The sequence below is a fragment of the Phalacrocorax aristotelis genome, chromosome 7 (genome assembly GCF_949628215.1).
Source record: "Phalacrocorax aristotelis chromosome 7, bGulAri2.1, whole genome shotgun sequence".
Lineage (NCBI taxonomy): Eukaryota > Metazoa > Chordata > Aves > Suliformes > Phalacrocoracidae > Phalacrocorax > Phalacrocorax aristotelis.
In genome coordinates, this window is record NC_134282.1 from 53530592 (window position 1) to 53553271 (window position 22680).

General features: G+C 43.1%; 1 protein-coding gene across 1 annotated transcript; it reads right to left on the bottom strand.

Annotated features, from left to right (window-relative positions):
* Positions 1-355: 355 nt before the first annotated feature.
* AAGAB (alpha and gamma adaptin binding protein) lies at positions 356-21399 on the bottom strand. The gene is made up of 10 exons (XM_075100772.1): positions 21266-21399; positions 13684-13874; positions 12639-12735; positions 11785-11874; positions 9324-9407; positions 4538-4620; positions 3750-3843; positions 2836-2928; positions 2275-2324; positions 356-1747 (listed from the first exon to the last, which is right to left on the bottom strand). The coding sequence occupies exons 1-10, from the start codon at positions 21336-21338 to the stop codon at positions 1670-1672; spliced, it is 933 nt and encodes a 310-aa protein (XP_074956873.1). The 5' UTR covers positions 21339-21399; the 3' UTR covers positions 356-1669.
* Positions 21400-22680: the final 1281 nt, after the last annotated feature.

Genomic DNA, 22680 nt, shown 5'->3' on the forward strand with positions numbered 1-22680 from the left:
AAGTCACGGCAAGGCCCGGCGGCTGTTTTGCACCGTTCAGGGTGGGAGAGGTGGTTCCTCGAACGTGTCCCTGCAACAGCGACATTTCTTCTTAAAAATAAGTATTTGACTACAGTGGAGCTACTGCTCAGGCGTTGTAGGAGAAATGCTTTTCTACCTTCTAACGAGGCTTCAGTCCTATGTCTTAAGAGTTGAAAACGCTGCAGGTTTTTACCCAGGAAATGATTTACACCATTCCAAGGAGCCTATTATTTTAGCTTTGCTTTATCTTAAAAGAGGCAACGAGCGTCAAGAGCCACTAGGAAAGTGCTTTCAAAATTTAAAGCTGTCAAATAATTTACGGGAAGCCGCTGTCTCAAGACTCACAAAATTTATTGACACCAAAAAAACCAGACATTGGAGAAGTTAATTTCAAAATTTCTAACTCTGATTGCTTAACACGGCGTTATTTTCAGAGCGATAAGGAAATGCTCTTGGGGGAAACACGTGCCGGTTCAGAGGGTCTGTCGGACAAGCGCTGGAGGAGGCCCGATTCTTCAGCAGGGCATCTCGGCTGCCTCCTCCCAGCGCTCCGCTGCCCGTAGCTCACAACTGACTGATAGAAAAGGAGACAGGATGGCATTTACCTTTCCTCCCTTTTCTCCATCACCAGCCTGTTCTCCTACGGCCTTGCCCGCTCATCCTCCCCACGATGGCTCTGCAGAAGATGACAATATGCTAAATCTAAGGATAAAGGTATTTTTTTCTAACCCTTGATACCAGGAAGCAGCGATCTGGGACTTGCGCCCTGGTGCCGGCTAACGAGCGTACAGGAGCCTAAGTCTGTAACGAACCAGGTGGCGGCGCGGGGTTTTTGAAATCCTAGCTTTTCTCTTCAGGTGTTCAGGGGAGGATCCAGCAGCAGAAGGCCGGTGCATTCCGCCAGGCCGTGGAGGCCAAGCATTGCGGAAGGTTTGGGCAGGGAACTTCAACCCCTGGACCAGCAGCAAGGATCTGTCTTGCGTTTAATCCCAAATTCAGTGTGTAATGGCAACCCAGGGAGCGCGGCCCAGCACCTGACTTTCCGGGGAAGGAGCGCATACTTAGGCACGCAGGCAGAATTCAAAGCCTGTGGGCCATTTTTAATAGCTTTGGCACTCAGCAGGATTAACCTTGCAGCCTTGGCATAGCATCCCACAACAGGGTACAATTCAGCAGCTTTCTCTTCATGGCTCATATAAATCCGGTTTGTTTTAACTCATAAGTCAGCTATAAAGCTACATTAAAACATCAAACAGGCCTACATCTAAAATGTTGAGTTTAGAATTAAGTAGTCACTTAACAACCACCAGCCATATGTAGAAAGATAACTGGTAGTAAATTTGTTTATTTAAACTCAAAAGAGGAAACAATAAAAATGTTAATTTGAAAAATGTAACCTAATTATTATTTCCTCTAACTGCATGCATCGCCTTCCAAAATTCTCCGGGAGAAAATAAATGAACAGTCAGACAAAACCCCTCTAACCATTAGGTGTTGCGGAATGTGTAACTACAATGATACAGAGAATCCTTTAACCAAAGAAAGCAACTAAAGCTAAATGGGGCTTTTCACAATAAACACTCATTGCAGGAAAAAAAAGAAAATCACTCTTTTAGGATTGCTCTGTCGCTTGCAGCCACAGAAGAACTTAGTTGTCTTCATCGGAGGAGAGACCTTCAATTTCATCTCTGTCTCCTCCAATTGCCATCCAGAACGCTTTGGCCACCTGAAAATGGAAAAAAAAGATGAGAAAGGGAGAAAAATTCCCCTGAAATGACTGAACATTTTGCATTTACCATCCAAAAAACAGAAACTGAGCAGCAGCTGAATCTAGGAACCACGTTTCTAGGTGCAATGCTAACCCTCTCTGAAGTTAAGAAATTGCAGCCACGCAGAGGCGATAATCCAGAATTCATGGGAGGCACATGTGATACAAAACTTGTGCTAATTAAGGCAAGACTAAATCTTCCTCGAGCTCAAGGCTTTTCCGTTGACGTGACTGCAAGCTGGCTGACGCCCTCAGCGACTGCAGCACCTTCACGTCAGAGATTTTGAAAGGGGAAAAGCTTTTTCTGGCGTTTCAAAACTCCAGGTTTGTCGCTCAGTTCTTGGGAGACACCAGACGCTCTTCCCCGGGACCGTGCGGTTTGTTCTTACCGCTCTTAGCACAGGAACTCTACAAAAGAAGTAACTATGGCTCAGAAAGGAAAACCCTGCTTTTAATAATTTCAACGGCAATTTCGAAAACCTCACCTTTTCCGCATGTAGTTTCCGTTGTTCATGAGGCAACGTCGCAGCTTTATCTGTGAAAAAGAACACGGCTTAGGCTGTCAACCTCCGGAGCACGCAGGGAGCGAAACGCCCGCTGCAGCTGGTTTGAGGGGACTACCCAGAAACTAGCTGAGGATCACAAAAAAAGGAATCTTATTTAGTAAAAGCGATTGCAATTCCCAATCGCCAGAAGGCGGATGCGTCTGAGCACGCTGGATTTCAGCTCAAACATTTGTAGCTTTAAGCTGCCAGGCCGGCGCGCAGTCGCAGAGCCGGAAGAAAAGGTTTCTTTACAGAAAACTGCGCAGCATTGGTTCATGGCGGACAAAATGAGCGTGACAGCAGGCAGCTGAGCGGTAGCTTCTTTCAAAAGCACTATCAAGATGAAGGGCAAATTAATGAAGAGCTCAGCTACTTATTAAAAAAACCTCAGGCAGGAGACTAGGAATTCCTACAATCTTCCTGAGTCACACACGGGCTTTCATGCCTTCGAGTGATCAGAAGAGGTGCTGCAGCTCACTACGTCTCTCCCTGGTGCATTACCTTTCATTTCTTTCAGCTTTGAAAACACTCGTTCAAAGTTCTCCAGGTCACCATCTCTTGTGGTTAGGCTGGCCAGCTCCTGGATGTCCATATCTAACACGGGATCGGAAATAAAGGCACATAGGTTGGTTTAAGGAAATTACTCTGTTTTGTCAGCAGGTACGAAAGCCTTGCTGATAGAACCAGTATTTTAACATCTGCGAATTTCAACCCCATAGGAGGGAAAGAAACATTTAATTTACTGATCGTTCGTACAGACAACTCACGGCATCGTTACAGTGGTAATTAATCTGGATATATTACACTGCAAGAGTGTTTTTGAGTTCATCCAATATTTAAGGTTTCTTGCCTTCTATAAAACAATCTGTCTAGGAACAGCCATGGAGTAAATTGAAGAGTAATGAGACTACGCTTAGACCACAACTAACAGCACCCAGAAGATTCAGAAGATCTCCACATACAACTTGTAAGAAAGCCCCATCGCCTGGACCGGTGCAATTATTTAAGGACCTGTAGCTTAAAACACCTGCTCCTCGGAGGCCTGTCCCCAGCAGAGCGTGCTTCGTTCGCCTCCTGCTGCGTCAAACCATAATGGTTCTTCTCTGCAACTATAAAGCTTGAAGCTTTATTCTTATAAAGAACTTTCTAGCTATACGCAACACATGCCTCAGGAAATGTCACAAAATCAGATGGGAGCGTTTCCAGTCGGTAGTACTGCCGGGGCTCTGTTCCATCCAGACTTGGGCCCCCCTTTTTCAAGGAGAACACCTAAAGACTAAACAATGAGCCTCTGGCGGCTCTGCCAAGCGCATCTATGCCACGATTTTCACTGAGCAAAAGCCAGTGCCTTTCTGAGACCATCCCAGCCAGGGGTGCCTGCTCCAGCATGCCTGCCAAGCAGAGAATGAGCTTACCTACAGTGTGGTCAATCTGTAGGTTGTTTGTGCTCGCTCCCTCTTCTCTGTCGTCTAAATGGGATCCTTCTCTGCCTGCTGACGATGGACTGGACTGTCAGGACACAAACAGGTATTAGGGGATGCAATAATGAACCTAAAAAGCCAACAGGCGCTTCCTGGCTTGACTTCAAAAACTTACTCTTTAGCTTAAACCGTACTGCAAAACCTGTACCACGCGTATTATGAAAAGCCACTTTTGCAACACTCTACGTAGGTACTACATGGAGCTTTTCTCTCATGGGTTTGTTGGTTTTTTAAATAACACTATCGAGTGACAGCTTTTGTTCTGCACAAAATACTGCCCTTGGCTATTGATGCAGAAAAACATCCCGAACGGAGCTTTTAATAATCTTTCCTTGGCTCCAGTGGTTTGTATGGGGTAAAGCATTTACCCGCCGCCGAAGCCAGGGTGATTAACACCCGACGGCTCTCCACCCTGAGCACAGAGACAGACATCTCCAGGTAAAACGATGAGTTCTGAGGCAACGTCCTGAAAAGCAGCGAGCTCGCAGCCATGAGGCAACAGCTCCTAGGAACAACAGCCTCAGCAGGGCTTGTAAGAAAAGTGCGGAGTTTTTCAAAGTGCAGAAATGTTTCCTTTAAAATACATCCCAACAGGCTGCGAAGCATCCCATGGGAAAGGAGGGGAAAAAAAGCAAGCCCCCACCACACCAAGCGTGACAAGTGGAGAAAGCAATGCAAGAAACAGTACGAGCAAAGAACAAGAAATAGGAATTACTGTTTACTTCTGTATCTTGGTTCTCTTCTGACCCAATGCTACAGTTCGCACCTGCTAATGTACTGAGAAGACCAAAGCCCTGGGTCCTGTCTAAAAACACAACAGCTGTTAGTTTGACAGAAAAAAATGCAATATTATTACTAATAACCACAATATTGTTACAACTAGTTGTAACTGACCAGATGGGATAGCGAATATTTCAGGGAAGACGCACACGGAGCACCCTGTAAAACTATCAGAGCGCTATTTTAAGCAGACACTTTTCATATTCCCTAACCTTTTTTTAAAGTATACTAACAGTATTTACTGTAAATATTACCAACAGGGAACAGATATTTAAGCCACAAGAGATGCGAGCTCTTTTTTCTTCTTGTTTGAACCCACTGCTCTGGTGGGATTCGGTCTGGCAGATGCCTCCTGATTCCAAATGAGGCGCTTCTCAAAATCCAGAAGCAGCGTTTGCCGCTGCCGGCGTTCTGTGGGCCGGGTTTCACCATCCATGGGCAGCAGCGCTGAGGTTGTGGTTAAACACAGGAAATGCAACAAGTGCTTTTGCTTATACACATATTGTCGAAATAGGTTGAGCGCTACAGTAATGGCAAAGGTAATTTTAAAACATCTAATTCAGACGTCACGGAAGGACCCAGCCATCAAAGCCGATGTTTCTCCACGCTGCAGGGTGCTTTGGGCTTTCCACAGCGGCTGACCTGCTGTGCATTTCGATGGCATCTTAAAATCCAACCAAAAAAAAGTTAATTCAAACCTAAACAATCATCTTTTTCATCTAAGATAACAGATGCGGTACAGTACTTCTAAAATTAAACTAATGTATGCCTAAGAGTTGGCATTATGGGTTGGGGTTTTTTTTCTAAGCCATGCTTTCTGCTGGCCTTGCAGCGAGTAGTAAATAGTTGCAGTTACACGGGGACTCGGGAGATTTTTCTGAAAATCTTAGTATCCAGTCAACTAAAAAAGATATAATATTAAGCTATCGTATTACAAATAGCCAAGAAACAAAAACCTGTGCCAGAAGAAAGATGAAGATTACTTTTTGTAAAAAAGAAGTGTTTTAAATTAATATTACACTAATGACTAAGCTCTCAACTCAAATATTGAGCTGATGTCATTTTTATGCACTGTCCAAACTTATATAAAATTTCATTTTGAAGAGCTGAATGTGTAACTAAACCCATCAGCTATCTAGAAAACATGTAAACACGTCTCCATTAGCGAATTACTAAGCCCTCATTTCCTGTTTAATAATCTCCGCTGTGTACTCGGGCTAATGCAGTCCTGTGCCAGTCCTCGCCTCCCCTCGTGCTCCCCCCACCCCTCGGCAGGTATTTGTTTCAACTGGCTCTGTTTTACACAGTTTTACTGCTTTTACAGCTCACTTGCCAGAGGTTTGGGAAGAAGTGATTCAGTCGAGACAAATGAATCGCCTTAAAAACGGTCAGTACAAGACGTGAAAGCCCGTGATGTCCGCCAGCTAAATTAACAGGCGACTGAGTGATAAAAGACTGGGGCTCGCAACCCACACCAGAGTAGCTTCCCCAGGTTTCAGCAGGCTGAGCAAAGAGCTGTCTTTAGAGAAACTGTAAAAAGATCAACATTTAGCCAATTTCTGAGTCATGCGAAGCTAGATGGGACATCGCAGCCCAGAACGTACTTGAGCGAGAACATTCCCATGTTGGCAGAGGGGCGGATGAAGTGACCTAATCGTGCACCTCTTTCGTATCTATTAGAGTTCGTCCTGTACAGAAAAATTTCAGCGGCCCCATCCCCTCCCGCCCATACACACAACCTCAGCCAGCAGAATTACAAAACGCTGCCCTAGTTAGAAAGTCCTGGAATCTACAGCAGGGATCGTTGAAAAGCAGCTATTTGTTTCCAGGGCCATGGTTAGGGAGGTGGTAGACATAACATTTGGTTGCAGGCACACCCTTGAAAAAAAGCCTTCCTAGAAACTCTTTTTATTGGATGTAAAAGTTATTTCAACTTCTGGGTGCAATTCAGGAAGTGGGTGATGCCTTACACAGTGTTCTTTCTTACAGCATCAAAGCCAAACATTATCTCACTCAACTTATTGTAATAGTTGGTGGCTCCATCTTGATGGAGCCTCTGTAGGTTCACAGGTGTCACTCATGAATAGCTGCAGAGCTCTGGTACACTGTGCTCTGAGCACGGCTTCGCAATTCACACGTGCTCGTTTCACAGCAAACTGGTTTCCACTGTCTTTAGCTACTATCCTGCCATAGTCTGTCTCTATCTGACATGTGGTGAGCCTGACTTCCATACAGAATTGGAATTAAAAAGTCAAAATTCCTAATTTTTTTAAAATAACCAAGTGTAAATAGTTCCCCTAAATCAGGCTCATTCTTTGTAAAGAGCCAGGCTAATTACTGGCCCCACCCGAGGTAACCAGCCTCAGCTGGGATCACCCAACGCCTATTTAACCAGGAAAGTGGCAGTACACTGTTTCTCTTCTTGGCATCTAGGTCATCTAGCTCTGCTCTTGGAGGGACAGCTAAAGACAACAGGAGTGCGCCACATTTGCAGGGGGAAGAGGTTAGGTGAAGAACTACTCGCATCTCTCTGCACAAGGGAAAGAAAACCACCTGATTCTCAGACTGCAGAGAGCTCTGAGGCCTGGAGCACCAACAGCTTTATACCAGCTACGAAAGGGAATTGCCCTCTGGAGGCTCTCGGGTAAGACTGCTCGGGTTTTTTTCTACTAGAGGCAGTATTGCTTTATTTACTCACAAAGCATGTGGTATTACTTGATGTAAACACATGGATAATTCAACTATGCTATATTTAATACCTATTTTTATTAATTGGTGTGAGAATTAATGTATTTAATGGTTAGAGAAAAAAATCAAAAGGTCAAGAATTTCCTTAATAAGAAAGACTATTCTTATCAGGTGTGTGAAAAACTACTTCACAACTTAAGAATTGTACTTGGGTTAAGATAAAACATCTTCCAATAATATGGGTTTAATGCTTGCACTTGAAAAAAGTTGTTCCTGCTCCATCTGTAAACTTAAACTCTGGTACGAACAGATGGCTGGAGCAAGGCAGCGCTGTAACACTGGCTTTTGGGATGTGCTTTAAGCCTTTACTACACAAATATCTTACGCTCTATGAGAAAATCTTCACGTCAAGTGTAACGGCATAGTTTTTAAATGGCCAGCAGTTATAGCTAATTCAGTAGAAAAGCTAAAGCCTGATTTACATGGTGGCCGGTTTCCAGGATCAGGAGGAAGCTGAAAACAAAAGATACATTTACAGGTTGTAAAAAGTTTTATTTTGAGTAAAATGAGCTCAACAATTTCCCTTTAAAGGCATAGTCAGGCTGCAACAACTTCCATGTATAGTTCACTTCCTGAGGGGTTTGTAGTAATGTGCACCGATGCTGTGTGGTTTCTGTACTGTGGAGATAGAAAACCTGGATTTTCAGGGAGTCTGACCTTTACAGAACATGCTAATGATGCACAGGAATTTCCCTCCCCATGAAGAACTGAACATGTGACTAAGTTCTTTTCTTCTTTAATGTGGCATCTGTCAAACGCAGGAAATACGCTGGTAAGAAAACAGTTTTAGCACTAGTGAGAAAACTTTACACCCTCTCAAATGGCTGCCTATTTCTGTACAAGGGTTACATCAAGTTAGAACCGAGCTTAACCTCACTCTGATGTGGTATAAGAAATATTCAAAAAGCTACCTTAAAAAAAAAAAAAGCTCATCGGTTTAGTAGTTCTCATCCTAGTTGTGCTGAGTCCTAGTAACCATCTCGCAGTTACAGGAACTAGCAGAAGCCTCTTAGCGCTTGAAATCGTTGCACAGTTAAAAGACGGAGGAAGGAAGAAGCGGCAACAGTGGAAAATTGTACATCAGGGACCACACAGACATTGGAAGGTGGCTAGTGGGATGAGACTTTGAAATAGGAAATGTAAGGCCAAGCACTCCACAGGAGTTCAATCTTCCTACATTTCCTGCAACAGCTTGTGTTATTAGAAAGGTAATTTAAAAAAATGGAATAATAAATGGAAGTACCTACACTTGCAATAACTCCGGGTTAGCCACAGCGTTTCCTTTCCTAATGAGCCTAATCCTAAAGTGATTTTTCCAAAAATTCTAGCTCTCCCTGATAATCAGTTATCTGCAGGAAACTATCTGGGGTTGCTCGTTTGGCTTTTTATTTTCAAAAAGACTTTGTGGTTTCCATGTACTCAAGTGGGGTTTTCTGTAGGGAAGACAGTCCTTCCTGCAATGCCCTTAGTATGTCCTTCAGCAGACATCTGAAATCACTTCTTTGCCAAATCCCATCTCTGCACTTGCTCTTCTCATCCCCATTTCAGGTATTTTTTCAAAAAAGCATAATGAATTTGGAATTTAACACTTCTACACTAAACCATGTTTTTGGACCAAGCTGATAATGACTAGCTCTTTGCTGCTAGGGTTTGGTGGAACAAGCTTTCGTTTTTCACTGAGATTTGAAGAGTTAGTGGAATATTTAACTCAAGTTATTGGTAGAGAGCAAGTTAAAACAGAGAGGGAACAGGAATAGATCTCACCCATTGCCTGTAAGTTTCCCTGTGCATCAAGGGACAATGAAAGCAGTACCTGAAACCCTACTATTCCACGTAAAAGGTTGAAGAGTGCTCTAGTTCTCTGTGCTGACACAGTGGCAGTAGAACTACAGCTGCTCAGTTTGAACTTTGCTAAAAATGCTAAGCCCTGTAGGCCTCGCATTCTCCAGAATTAATTGACGAGGAACCCGTGTTACATACCGTTCTTCATGACTACGTTGGACCACACGTTGGCATTCAAAGCTTGTACAATCCGTTTCACTCCGGTGGACTCTGGAAAGTCATCTAAACCAAAAGATAAAGACATTGCACTCCTAACAATCACCCCAAAACCCAGTGCGTGTCTGAAAGTAAGGTGTGTGTCTGAATGCCTGTCCTATCTTATTGCAATCGATATAAACTACTACTTCTGTTAGGAAACGCAAGTTTCTTGCCTTTGCTTCGTGACAGGCCAAACAAAAATAAATCAATGCCTCACTTCTTGGTCTGGGCTTCCAGGTATTGTGAACTGTGAGCTCTCAGCCTTTTGTAGAGAGATCTAAATTCTGAGTGGGGTTTTGTTAAATATTTAGCGTGAGGGCCTTCATTGTTAAACAACATGTAAGTAAATTTAATAGTAATAGACAATTTTCTGTTGCTGTTGAAAGCAAGGCATCTTTTACCCCAAGATCTTTTAGAATGCTGTATGGCATAAAAAGAGATGCTAGAGTTACTTTTCCTTCCTTTAGAAAGTAAAAAACTTGAGGCAACCATTTAAAAAAGGTGTGATGCTTGTTAAAAACGAAAATCATCATTGTAAAGCTATCTCCGCAACATCTAACTCCAACTGTTCCAGTAATCCTGTGAATTACAGTAACTCAAAAGACTAGGGAAAGCATTATTCAGACTTCAACTTATTTACTGAATAGATCTGACACCACTTTGTATAAAGTCAGATTTCCCACTTCCTCAGTTTAGTCAGCTTCCCATGTTTGTGCAGGTCTCACAAAGCAAAAGGGGCGGGGAAGGGGGGGGGAACCCAAACCCTTTGGATACAAAAATTTGATTGCTTAAAAATCAGATCCTTCTAGGATGACTCAGGGACAGGTGTAGTATGTGAAACCGCCTTTAAAAATTAATTTAAAGCTGTCTAAAACCCCTCAGATCAAATATTTTGCCCCCTACAACACTGCTGGTTGGTTTTGCATCAGAGCCATTATCAGGAGTCTCAGCGCGGAGTTCTTGCCCTTACTGCCCAGCTGACAGTGCAGTCCTAGCAAGAGCTCCAGCTCATTTGCGAAGAGCTGCCAGAAATGTCATCATTTTTAAATAGATATCGGCCCAGTATGTTTACTGCATCCATTTTATCCTCTGGAGGTAATTCATACAGCATGTTTATGGGGTAAATATGTTACTCGGTAGCCTACGTTTCCTCCTATGCGTGAGTCACAGTGAATCAAATGCCCTACTGAAAATCCAGGAAAGAATATATATCTTGAGGCTCCAAAGATGAACATCCTGAGTTGTTGTTATTCCCATTACTTATATTTAAATAGCAAATATCTTGTTCTCTATAACAATTATTCAATCGAAAAAATAACTTTGACTTAATGTTACTAGTATTTCCTTTTGTAGCACTTAAGAAGACTTCACTCTACGGGGTATCCACTCTTTATTTTTCTGGCTTCTATAAATCACAAGTATGTGTATCCCTCCCTCCCTGACTAACAAAGGGCCAAAAAGAAATATATCATTAAAGACATGGCAGGGGAAAAAGGGGAGATCTTAGCTACTCAAGATGCAATTTTTATCCAGGCCTTTAAAGGCAGGGGGAAGGAGTGGGACTTGAGTTCTAGCTTAGGCCTTGAGACTAAATTATTTTTGGTGACAGCTATGTACTTGGTGAACCTGAAATAGAGCAAATGTTAGTGACTAATTCCACTCAAGCCTGGAAATGGAGTCAGTTATCTCATTTTTGGCTCTATAGAGGTAAGATGTAAACACATTTTTTGTATCACTGAAATGAGGAGCTAAGGCTGATGCTGATAAGGCTGTCAGGAAGTGCATAATCACTTTTCAAGAGTGGAACATCACACATCACACTTTTGACTTTGCCTGATGGGTTTTTTTTCAAGTTACAAACATATGGTCAGCTAGTGATTTTGAAACTGGTTTATTTCCTGTGTGACAGTGCATGCAATTCTAAAATGTTGTTAGCAATCTCCCCTTTTCAGCCTATCATGTCACTGTTTGAATAATGTCTATCTTCTCTTGGTATGTGCGGTAGTTTTAAGCCTTTTTAAAAAAAGCCGAAGAATTTTCCTGCCCTTGTGCAGCTCTCTGGTTCTTGTTTTATGTTCCGCTTTGGAAATAAATCTTAAAATGCTTCTAATCTATCAATACAGTCCTAGGATTAGTGCCCAAAAAAGGAGCGGATATTATTTTTATGTAGGTGCTACATAAACAGCAGCTGTATTTGGGAGGAGACAAATGGAATTTCTTGGAGGAAATAGCCTCCTCCTCCTCCTGACCTTTTATGGCTGAGACTAAGGCTCACCAACTGGGAGCATTCCATGCTGTAATCATGTAGCACATAACTAAAGTTATGCCCCTTGCAATTGTTTAGAAGATACTCTGGCGTGCTTTTTCATTCTAAAAATTAAAACAGAAGTAGCAGTCCTACCATCTTCATCAGGCAGTTCCTCAGGGCTAAGTTCTACCAGTTCAAAGCCATGCTTGATGCACCATTCTTGAGCTTTCTGTCTGTTAACACCTAAAGTTGGGAAACAAAAATGCGTGCTAAACATACACGTTTGAGACTAATAACAGCAATTAAATCTTTACCTACATTTTATTCCCTTCCAGTTGTTTGCTTATTCTGGGTTGTACAGGGGAAAAAGGGTATACAGTAGCTGTGTGGGTCCTCCATTCACTGTGAATTTGATTCCAAAAACTCCAGAGTTAAACAAACTCCTCCTTTGAATTGCTTTTTTTCAAATCCCATGGAATCAAATAGCTTTGCAAAGGGAAATGTGAATGAAGACTTGTATTAGCTCTAGGTTTGAATGTGAATTAAGTTACAGGGGCAGATCTGCACCTTACAGCTTGCTGTTACATTGCGTATACTAGTCCAGAACCAAAGCAAACGTGTGTATTAATGTCCAAATGGTCAAAGATGACCATACTTTCCACTGTAGTTAAGCAATAAACAGTCATCCTCACTCCTCACCAGAGAGGATCAGGCACACCCAGAAATATGAATGCCTTGTTAGTTACCTTGCAGTGCATGCTGGTGTACTCGGAATGGGATACACGGGGCTCATTTTAAGCAAGCCTGCAAAATTCTGCTTCGGTTTTAACCACAACTAGCTTAGGACTCTTCTGTTCCTGGTTGCGAGAGTAACCTGGCTCCTCTCAATTAAACCTCAAGCCCAGTCCCACATATTCTGAAACAATCGTGTCGATTTAACTTGAAAATAAATTGTTAGGCGAGGTTAATAACTCTAAGGCAGTTTGGAACTTCTCCGAGTTTCATACCATTTTCAGATACTCTGTTACAAACCAGGATCATGACTTCCGGTAACCACTCTTCTGTCAGGGGAAGCCATTCAGAGACGCTATCAAGTCCAGATTTCTAAAAAGGGGGAAAAAGTTATCTGGAATACATCCTCACATACTCAGTTTTTAAACTAGTTTTAAATCATTAATACTATTAGAAAACAGCAATGAAGTAAGGAAATATGCTAGGCTGTATGTCAAGCATATTCAAGGCACCTGTGTTCTAATCAGGTAAGTTGACTTATACACAACTTCCTTCTGATTCTTTACTTATCTTGCAGATGAGTTAATCCTACCACCTCGGACCTCCCTTTCATGTTTAATATTTATTATGCAATCCCAGTGTAGATCAGGAAAGATTTTTACTGAAGGTTAATGATGAGTATTTCATTTTAAGCATATCTCGTGTTTAAGGTGCAGCTACTGCATCCCTTCCACTAAAGTGGATGTTATGTGAACTACTCCCATTGCTCTGGTTTATTCTGAGACAGCCCTGAGGCGTCCGGTTAAAGGTATCGTTGCAGAATCTGTGGTGTGCACCCTTTCCCATCTGTGGTGAAAACCAGTTCTCTATTTAGAATACCTTTTTTTTTTGTCTCAGTATCTTTCTGGCTTTTGCTAAAGCGCTGTTTTCACTGCTGTCAGCTTAGTAGAAACAATTTTGGGTAAAATGATACCAAATCTTACGTTTGGCTCCCTCATTCTTGGCTATCCTAAAGCAGCCTTTCTGAACTAGCGTCAGCTAGGAGTAAAGTTGGTGGTGGTGGGCTGGAGGATTTGCCGAACTTAGTGGCATATTTGCATCCTGAAAACCTCTCCCCCCGGTGGAGTATAATAGTAAAAGGGAAGCAAACTGCTTCCACTGTTAGCATGCATAATTTAACATTGATCTACTGACAATTAATAGAACAGCCTAAAAAGAATGGATGGTACAAGATGAAGAGAATATAATTTGTGGTTATTGCTGTGATAAGGCAACTATATCACACAGATAAAGCAATATAATGAAGCAGAAGAGTCTTACTATTGTGCTGTCGAAGTACACAACAAATGCTTGCACAGATTCAGCAATATCTTCAGTAACGAGAAATGTGTTTGGTACTACACAGAGGTGAATATCTGCAGAATAATATTTATTATCTATTGTCCAGGGGTAAAAATTTACTCTTCCACTTGTAGTTGCACCCACGGTAAGGTCATCTTTTCCTGTGATACCTGTATAAAAGAAAGTGAGGTGGATGATAAAACAACCTCAAGAAAACAATTTGTCTAGAGAAGCTTGGTACAAAGCTAGTACAGAGCCACCTTTGCTTACTATAATAAAATAGTATATATTTAAGATCTTTAAAAATTCAAACTCAATTTGTTACGGTGTCCTGGAGTTTATTATTTAGCTTTTGAAAGAGTTTATTGTCTAGCTTTCACAATAAAATACAGTACAGAAGCTCTTCAGAAAGCAAGCCTTTTAAAGTGTTAGCCTCAAACTTACTACCTGTAAACAGGATGTATGGAGAGAATACCTAGGCTTTATTACAGCAGAAACAAACCTTGCACATTCGTTCAGATGTAAAGAACTGTTTGGCTGTGACTAAAACCTGAAGGTAAATAATGAGAAAATAAACCAAGTTACTACAATTCAGTTGTAGTTCTCATTAAATTCCACGTAGGAGCTCGACAATTAAAATCCAAGGCAATGCTTTGATAATGTGATGTTAAACACTGCCCTTCACGTGCTGGTAGCAACCTTCACAGCGCGCACACTCATAGCGTGACAGCCACCTGGTGGACTTGAATTATAGTTAGTAGCAGAGCACCCCATCTGTACCTTGCTGGAAAGGGCAGAGTACCTTGTTCAAGCTGGACAAACCTATGGACACTTTAAAACAGAGGTCAATTATATATAAAATTGTCTGAGTCATCTAGAATTTCCTTGGGCGTTAGAAGAGTTAAATGAAATCAATTATATGGGTTTTCAAAGATCTTAATGGTCATATATTAAAGGTACTGTGAGAGTTCTGGCGACGCTAGAACAGGCTGTTCCCCAAATAATCTGGACATTAAATTATTTGTATCTTATCAATAAAAAGACAAGAAAACCCCATCACCAAGGTTGCCCAAGAAAGATTCTATGATTTTTGCAACGAACTGCAAAGTCTGAGCAATCTAAGTGGTGGATGAGTATGGTGCACAAGGCAGCGCAGAGGAGAGCTCTAAACCAGAAGGGTTATTTGCAGCAGTGAGGAGAAGGACATGGGGAATCCGAGGGAGAAATTTGACCTCAGAAACAGAAACCTGGGAGGGAATCTTCTGCCCAGGTTCCTTAAAAAAAAAAAAAGGGGGGGGGGGAAGTGGAGGGGAAGCCACATCTACATGCTTTTTCTAGGCTAAGAAAGATTGACATTGGATGACAATAGTTTTCAGAGTAATTGGTCTTCAGTCAGAAGCTGTTCTGTGATAAGACTATCCAGTCACCTTGGGACTGGGGGACGGTGACACTGAGTCAATACCAAACCAACCTTGACTCTAAACTCTGTATGAACAAGCTAGCACTCTGAGAATACAAACATGGAAGAGACTACCAGTACAGCTAACCAAAATGAGTAATCTTGAAAGATTTTCATTCTTTCACAGCAATTTTAATCGCTCTTAAGCAGTACACACCAGTTCCAGTGACACACAGAAGCTGTTTTCCCATGCTTATCTCATAAAAATGTGTATATGCAGATCTCTGCCCTGCAACACTTCACAGCAATGCTGCAGTCACTTTGCAGCATGTATCTCTACCCTGTTTGCATTAGCTGATATTAAGCTCTACTGATATGAAGCAAACACCTATGCACTCATCTTCCAGGCAAGCGCAAGAATAGCATTTCAGTTAGTTTTAAACGCAAGCTTTTCAATGTAGGCTACACAAATACATCAAGTCTACTCTTAAAAAAACCAAACCTGAGTAATTAGTAAAATAGATCATCAAATGATAGCATGTCACTTCACAAAATCTATGGCTTTAATCTACATATTCTACTATGATAAAGGCATTTTGGCAGATGACAAGTTATCTTTTCCTGCTATAACACAGGAGCTTTAAGAACAACCAAATATTAAGTGCTCTACATGGTATAATTTAATATCTTTGGTAAACAGGACTCTCTTTAATATGTGCCAATTGCTACTAGACTAGGAGGTTTTTTTTAAATGGGTATCAGGGCTGATGGAGGCAGCTTTCACTTTCCTTAGATATGAGAAAATTGTAGCAACCGGGAGAAGAAAGAATTTAGGCAGATGATGTCACTATGCATGTCCAAACACAGGGATGCCTTTTCTTTCTGATATTATCTGTTGCCTAGCTTTTCAAATGCTGGCATAATCTTAATTTTCTGCCCTGGAAAGATGTTTTGTTTGGAGGCTTTGAATGCTACATGAAACATGCTATAAATTGCCCTTCACTGGTGTTTTGACAGTTAAAAATTGAGTAACTGAATAAAGATCAGTTCTAAGCTAACGGAATTGCAAGTCCATGCCACAAGAAGCCAAGAATAAAGGAGCCCGTAAAATTACTGAAACACAGAAAACTGGCAATAAGACTGAAAGTCAAAGGGAGGAAAACAGGGTGAGGAAAGGAAGTCAGTTCAAAAGTGACTCGGTAAAGTCAGCCAACCTAGCAAGAACACAGAAGGAACTTCTAATACGAGATTTTCAAAAGCTGATGTGAAAGAACTTTCATATTTGCTTTGTGATATATTTTCTTTTCTTAGAAAAGAGTTCACAGGCAAATTTAGGCCTCAAAGTAGAAGAATGAGGATGTGTCCCATTTCATTTACGTGTTACTTGTTCCTGTATTTTAAGCAGTCGTCTTTCATCCCATTGTGCTTCTGATTACTCATCATTCATCCAAAGAGATTTTTGCCAGTCCCCTGTGAAATTTCTCTCCCACTAAAAATGGACGAGGAACACTAAACTCAAAGGACTGCGGGAACGTTCTGAAAGGATTCAGACTTGCTGTGTCTCAGCCAGTGTGTAGGGCTGTAACGAACGACTGCAAAACAGCTTGATTACTCCTGGCAGGAAACTAAATGCAGTTTGGGTATCTTGTGAATAGTTCTCTTCCACAAAAGTCACTTAGACCAATTAGGTTTTGGCCTTCAGAGTAAACAAGCAGAGACTACAAAAGAAATAGACACTGCGACTCAAACTGGGTTGTCAAGGATATGTTCCATGTTGGAACTAGTTTTAAGGATTACATTAAAGATTACACCTCTGGATTCCAGGAATTTCTTTGTAAGACAGCCTATATTTCAATGAAAAGTAAATTTAGCCAGAATAGTTTTGTATCTAGAGAATATTCATCATAATATACCCAGTTAAGTTTCTGGATACAGAATAAACATCTAGAAAATTAATATGGCAAAAGGGGGTGGTTTGTCACACTTATCTCTAGTGAGTTACTCATTTTTAATTTTAAACTCCCCAGCCATTGAAAGTGTCAGTGGTTTGCCATCCAAAGAGCCTGGAAAACCAACTGAGTCACTTTTTGACCACAACAGTAGGCAGACCTACTGGGCTGACTTAATTAGCTTGCCTTTTCATAGAGCAGAAGTGGCCTGTTTGGATGACAGGAATGCAAGCTGACTCCAAATGCATCACCATTGAAGAGTACTAAAAACATGCATGGAAAAGTTGATGCCACAAAAGAACGTTGCTTGGTGTCATTCAAAAACATGATTTGGAGTTCAAGGTCCTCTAAGAAATACTGCAACTACTAATGCTGGACGTTGTTTTTACTGAAATAACTTTTACAAACTTAGCAATAACTGCTAAATGCTAATTAAGACACAATGTGTTTGTGCCCCACACTTCTATATAAAAGCACTTTGGAGCAATAGAAGCTTCTTATCTACAGTGAATTATTTGAGGGTAGGGACCAAACAGACCATTTCTAAGCCACTCCAGTATTGTCTTCGGCTCGTTACCTCCTGCGTACGTTGGCACTACCCACCTATGCAACCTCCAAATCTGCTGTGCTACTGCTGACCTACGCTAAGATCGCCATGTTTGTTGGACACTGACAATTATCTTCCTCCAGTTTATCCCAGTTTGTGACTCACTTTGCCCATTTTCTATTGGAAAACCATTTAAGAACACAACAGCAACGGACACATGAGGTCAGTTCATGGCTCAAGCCAGTAACTGATAGTGACTGGTATCGTACAGTGCGACGAAATTCCCAACTTCTGTGGAATCTGTCCAGCGGAAAAGCATTTTTTTTTCTTTACTTCCAGGCAGTCAGTAGCTTGTTTTTCAGCAAATTCGTTAGCGGTGTCCTTTCTTTACAAACAAGTATGTATAATTTTTAATAAATTGGACAAAATTCTGACTTACTAATAATTCTAATACTTTTGGAAACTAATTTCAGCTACCTATTTACAGAAATGTTTTCTCATTTTACTGATTTAAACTTGTTGACTTTTCATTTCATGAGCCTGTATATAGACAAGATAAATTTGACAATGGTTCAGGAGACAAGGAAGAAGATACAGCAAAGTAATACAGCGGCTTCATAAATATTCTGTAAGTGCAAATCAGCAACTACTTTTACAAAAGGAAAACTGGAGACTAGAAATAACTCTTCAGAAAAGAGCTGAATAGTAATCAGAGAACCAGATGTAGATCTCTTGCTGCAGTGCTCCCTCTTCTTTAATACTCAACTGACATTTAAGCACTTCTACAAAATTGTGTGCTTAACAGTAATATTTTTTCAGAATGATTACAACTCCTCTTTGCAGGCTTTTTTTCTTCCTCAAAGGGATTAAGGTATTGATTGTTCTTCCTAGTGTTTTTCAGATTGAGTACATGCTATAAGAACATAATTCAGTTTTCTACAATGCTCTGCAAGATCCCACCTCCTCTCAGTTGGTAGGTACACCAAGTAGTTCTCACATCCTGGGCCTTGAGAGCCACCTGGTGGAATATACCATAAAAAATACTCCTGCAAATTACACAAGGAGTAAAGAGAACTCAGAAATATGCATCTGATGTAGATTTTTTTGCTGTGGGGGAGGAGGGGAGCAGTAAACACTCAAAAAAGGGGGAAAAATCCCATCAGACAGTATTGATCTGCTGGCTAGCATTTTTAAAAACTAAAGCAATCTTCTTTGCTGTTTTAATTTGTGATAAATATATCTAAGAGAAAACCCAGTCCTATTCTGTTCATTTTGAATGGCTTTGTTTTGCCAGAGTATCTAATGAAATAAAGCATTTGGGGTATCCCACAGAAACTTGAAAGAATAAAAATATTATGGTACATTTGCTAGATATATTCTTTCCATCCTCAAGCCGTTTCCTACTTAACAGGATGAAAACACTGGAAAAAGCCTCGTAATTAGCCTGGAAAGTTCTGGCAGGCAGCAGGAGAAATTGGTTCTCATACACCACCTAACAGCAGCTTCTTTCTACTTACAAAACAGGTTTGCCTCAAAAGAGCACGTAGCAGGGAAATCCAGCAACGCAGTGGCAAAAGCAGCGATGATACTGGTAAGGGCTTTGTTTCATGTTTCTGTCGTAGACTCAAAACCCAGCTGCTATATGGAACCTACCAACCAACACTAACCATCAAACACGGCACTGCCTCGGAGGTGCTAATATACCAGTCTTGTTCTCAGCGTTGAGCTAAGCCATTCTCAAACAATGCCTTTAACCTGGTGCGATGCTGTCACACTGTAAAAGCCCAAGTTCTGAAAAATGCACTGGCGTTTTGTTCCAACCCACCAAAACCCTTTAGCTCAGCCTCCCATAGCCAGCCACAGCTCCCTTGTCCTCATCGGTGTGCCCTGGAATGTTCTGCTTATGCTCCTGGATCTGATGTAACTTCACTTGTTAAACAAAGAAGGAACTTAAAAGTTCTCATGGTATTTATTTTAGTAAATGATCATGTTTCTTTCAGGAAGATTTGAATGTCTTTGAAGCAACCCAATCAGAAAACACAAAGACTGTAAGACTCCAGTTTTGGTACTGGAAAACAGTGGAAGCCTGGTCATTTCAAAGTGAGTACTATTTTTAAAAGGAAACTGAAGTTAAGTTTTAAGATGCTCTCAGATTAAATAGCATTGCTACAAAGTTTTTTGCTCACCTTCCTTTGTTACTTGTTTAATTTCACTATGAAAAATAATCAGAGGAAACCTACAGGAACCTTGAATAATTCCCTCTATTTGCTTATACCCTCCTCAAACAAGCAAAAACCAAGAATCAGATTTTACAGAAACTTGTTATTTCTTTGGTACAAAAGGCTTAAATAACTCAATATCAACCTAGCTGCTTTGACAGAGTAGCCTTTGACTGGAGACCTTGTACTGTCATTCTTTTAAACTGTTTTAAAATACAGTTTAATGAGATGGAGGGAGCCAGGCCCTGGGTGCAGCCCTCTACTTTATCAGGCTCCTGGGTAAGATGTTACTCAGAAACAGCCACAAAAACAAGAAACCCAGAAGAGGGGTTGGGGCTGTTGATAAGTTATACATCTTAGTATGCACCTTAAATTGTTCATGACAGTTTCCTAAAAAGCAAGGCTGGAGTAACAAGCTATAACAGTAAAACCACCAAGATCTAGGCTTCTTTGTGTAAACCCCCTGATTTCAGAATTACTGAAAATTCCACCAAAATTCTCTATTATGGGGTTTTATTCTCCTGTTCCCCTTTTTTTAGCCATAAAAAGGGGAACTGGGTCCCAAGAAAACCACTTCCTATAGAATGAATTCTGTGTTTGATATGGAGTAAGTGCAACCTACAATTCTGACAGCTGCAGAAAGGAAGAATATTTTAGCTTTTTTTTGTGTTTCTGCATTGGGACAACAAATGGTCTAATGCACGAAAGCAAGCTCAGCAAAGCAAGAGTTCAGACCCACCAGGAATTTTAGAAGTTCTGCCACCCTTACGGCCCAGGATGGTTTGTTCACTTCATAAATGGAAAGATTAAATGGAAGGGACGGTATTTAGACTGCTTTTGGTTTTTCCTTTGCCTACACTGGTGTCTCCCTCATGTTCTAGGAGCCTTCTGGGCTGCTGACATGTCCCACTGAAACAAGTTCAGTTTTGCACTCCATGTGGGAATGACCAGAATGGCCAGCTGCAAACCTGGTAGACTTATGAACCTCTTCTTCATTTGTTATTCTGCAAAGTTATTTTTATTCACCCTCGAGGCAAATCTCAAACTATGTACCCCAGGTTATCACTGATGACCGTTCAGTCACACCTAAGACTTGATGTGGGTAAGACCAACGCGGGTAACTCGATGGCAAGTGGGTAACAAAGCCGTGTGCGACGTGGGGCTTCCTTTTGTTTTTCCTGCCGGCTGTGGAGGCAACGCGCCCCCTCCTTGGTGTCAGAGGGTACCAAACACAACCCGCGGCTCTACACCGTTTATCTTAAAGAGCTTATTTCCCTAAAGCCGTGAGGAGGCCCCCGAAGGGCAGGCGGGGCCGCCCTGGCAGGGCTGGGCCGCGGAGGGGACGGTGCCTGGCGGGAGGGCAGCCCCTACCCGGGCCGGGGTGAGGCGCTGCCAGGACGGGGCCCCGCGGTTGCCCCCGCCCGATGCCTCGGCGAGGACGACTCACGTTTGACGAGCTCCTCGGCCGCGAAGCCGGCGGCACAGCTGGTCACCAGCGCGAAGGGCCCCGCCGCCGCCATGGCGCCCGCCGCCGCGCCCCTTCCGGCCCCGCCGCTACCACCCGGCCGCGGGGAGGGGGGGGGAGGCGGCGGGCGGGCGAGCCCTTCCAGGCAGGGGAACCGTTCGACGCGCACTTCTACCCCCCCGCCGCGGGGAGGCGGATAGTGCGGTCCGGCCGGCGCGTCCCGTTGCTAGGGGCGAGGGCGGCGGGTGCCATGGCCGCCCTCGCGGGGCCGGGGCGGGAGGCGGGAGCCGGCGTGGTGCAGGTGGGTCCGGGCAGCGCCCCCGCCGGCCCTGGCAGCCGTGGCGGGGGGCCCCCGCGGCGCCGCGCCGCTCCTCCCCGGCGAGGCCGCCTCACGCCTTGGCTGGGGCGCGCGCGGCGCGGCCGCTGCTGAGGGGAGGGAGGGCTCAGCCGCGGGGTGAGGGGGTGGCGGCGGCGGCCCCGCCGGTGAGTTGCCGAGTCGGCCTTTGCGAACGTTGTGATTCTTAGCATGACGCGACCTTGAACCTTTTAACACAGGGCAAATACACGTTTTTGGCGTGAGCTGACGTGATCTCCTCACAGGCTGCTTCTCCCTTCGGTCTCTTGTTAACTCTTCCTGCTATTACTAGTTAAGGCACCTTAGTTCCTTACCTGTCCCTGCCTAGTTAAGCCATTTGCGCTGAGGTGTTTGACACATGTAAGGAAAGATTGTTCCTTGGCAAAGGACCTCAGTCCTTTCTTTTTTCAGGCTTTTTCTTTTTTCAGGTTTTCTACAATCATTGGCCTTAAAGTTATTTGCTTTATATTATCTTATTTATAAAAGTACTGAAGTACAGGAAGATGCCCCTGTGCTCGGCCCTGGGGAGGCCCCACCTCAAATGCTGGGCTCAGGTTTGGGCCCCTCGGGACAAGAAGGGCCTGGAGGGGCTGGAGCGTGTCCAGAGAAGGGCAGCGGGGCTGGGGCAGGGTCTGGAGCACAAGTGTGCTGGGGGGCGGCTGAGGGGGCTGGGGGGGTTCAGCCTGGAGAAGAGGGGGCTGAGGGGAGCCCTTCTCGCTCTCTGCAGCTGCCTGAGAGGGGCTGGAGTGAGGGGGGGGGTCGGTCTGTGCTCCCAAGTCACCAGTGACAGGGCGAGAGGGAACGGCCTCAAGCTGCGTCAGGGGAGGGTTAGGTTGGAGATGAGGGAAAATGTCTTCCCTGCCAGAGCGGTCAGGCCCTGGCACAGGCTGCCCAGAGAGGCGGTAGATCTGCCATCCTTGGGGGTGTTCAAAAGACGTGTAGACGTGGCACTTCAGGACATGGTTTAGGAGACATGGTAGTGTTGGGTCGATGGTTGGACTTGATGATCCTGGAGGTCTTTTCCAACCTTAATGATTCTATG

What these genes read in the sequence shown, in the direction of transcription:
- AAGAB (XM_075100772.1), bottom strand. Translation starts at nt 21,338, where the DNA reads ATGGCGGCGGCGGGGCCCTTCGCGCTGGTGACCAGCTGTGCCGCCGGC. An exon ending in GGAACTGCCTGATGAAGATG is followed by an intron (nt 9,408 to 11,784) that starts GTAGGACTGCTA and finishes CTTTTGGTTTAG; the next exon opens with ATGACTTTCCAGAGTCCACC. An exon ending in AAAGCTGAAAGAAATGAAAG is followed by an intron (nt 2,325 to 2,835) that starts GTAATGCACCAG and finishes TCTTTTTCACAG; the next exon opens with ATAAAGCTGCGACGTTGCCT.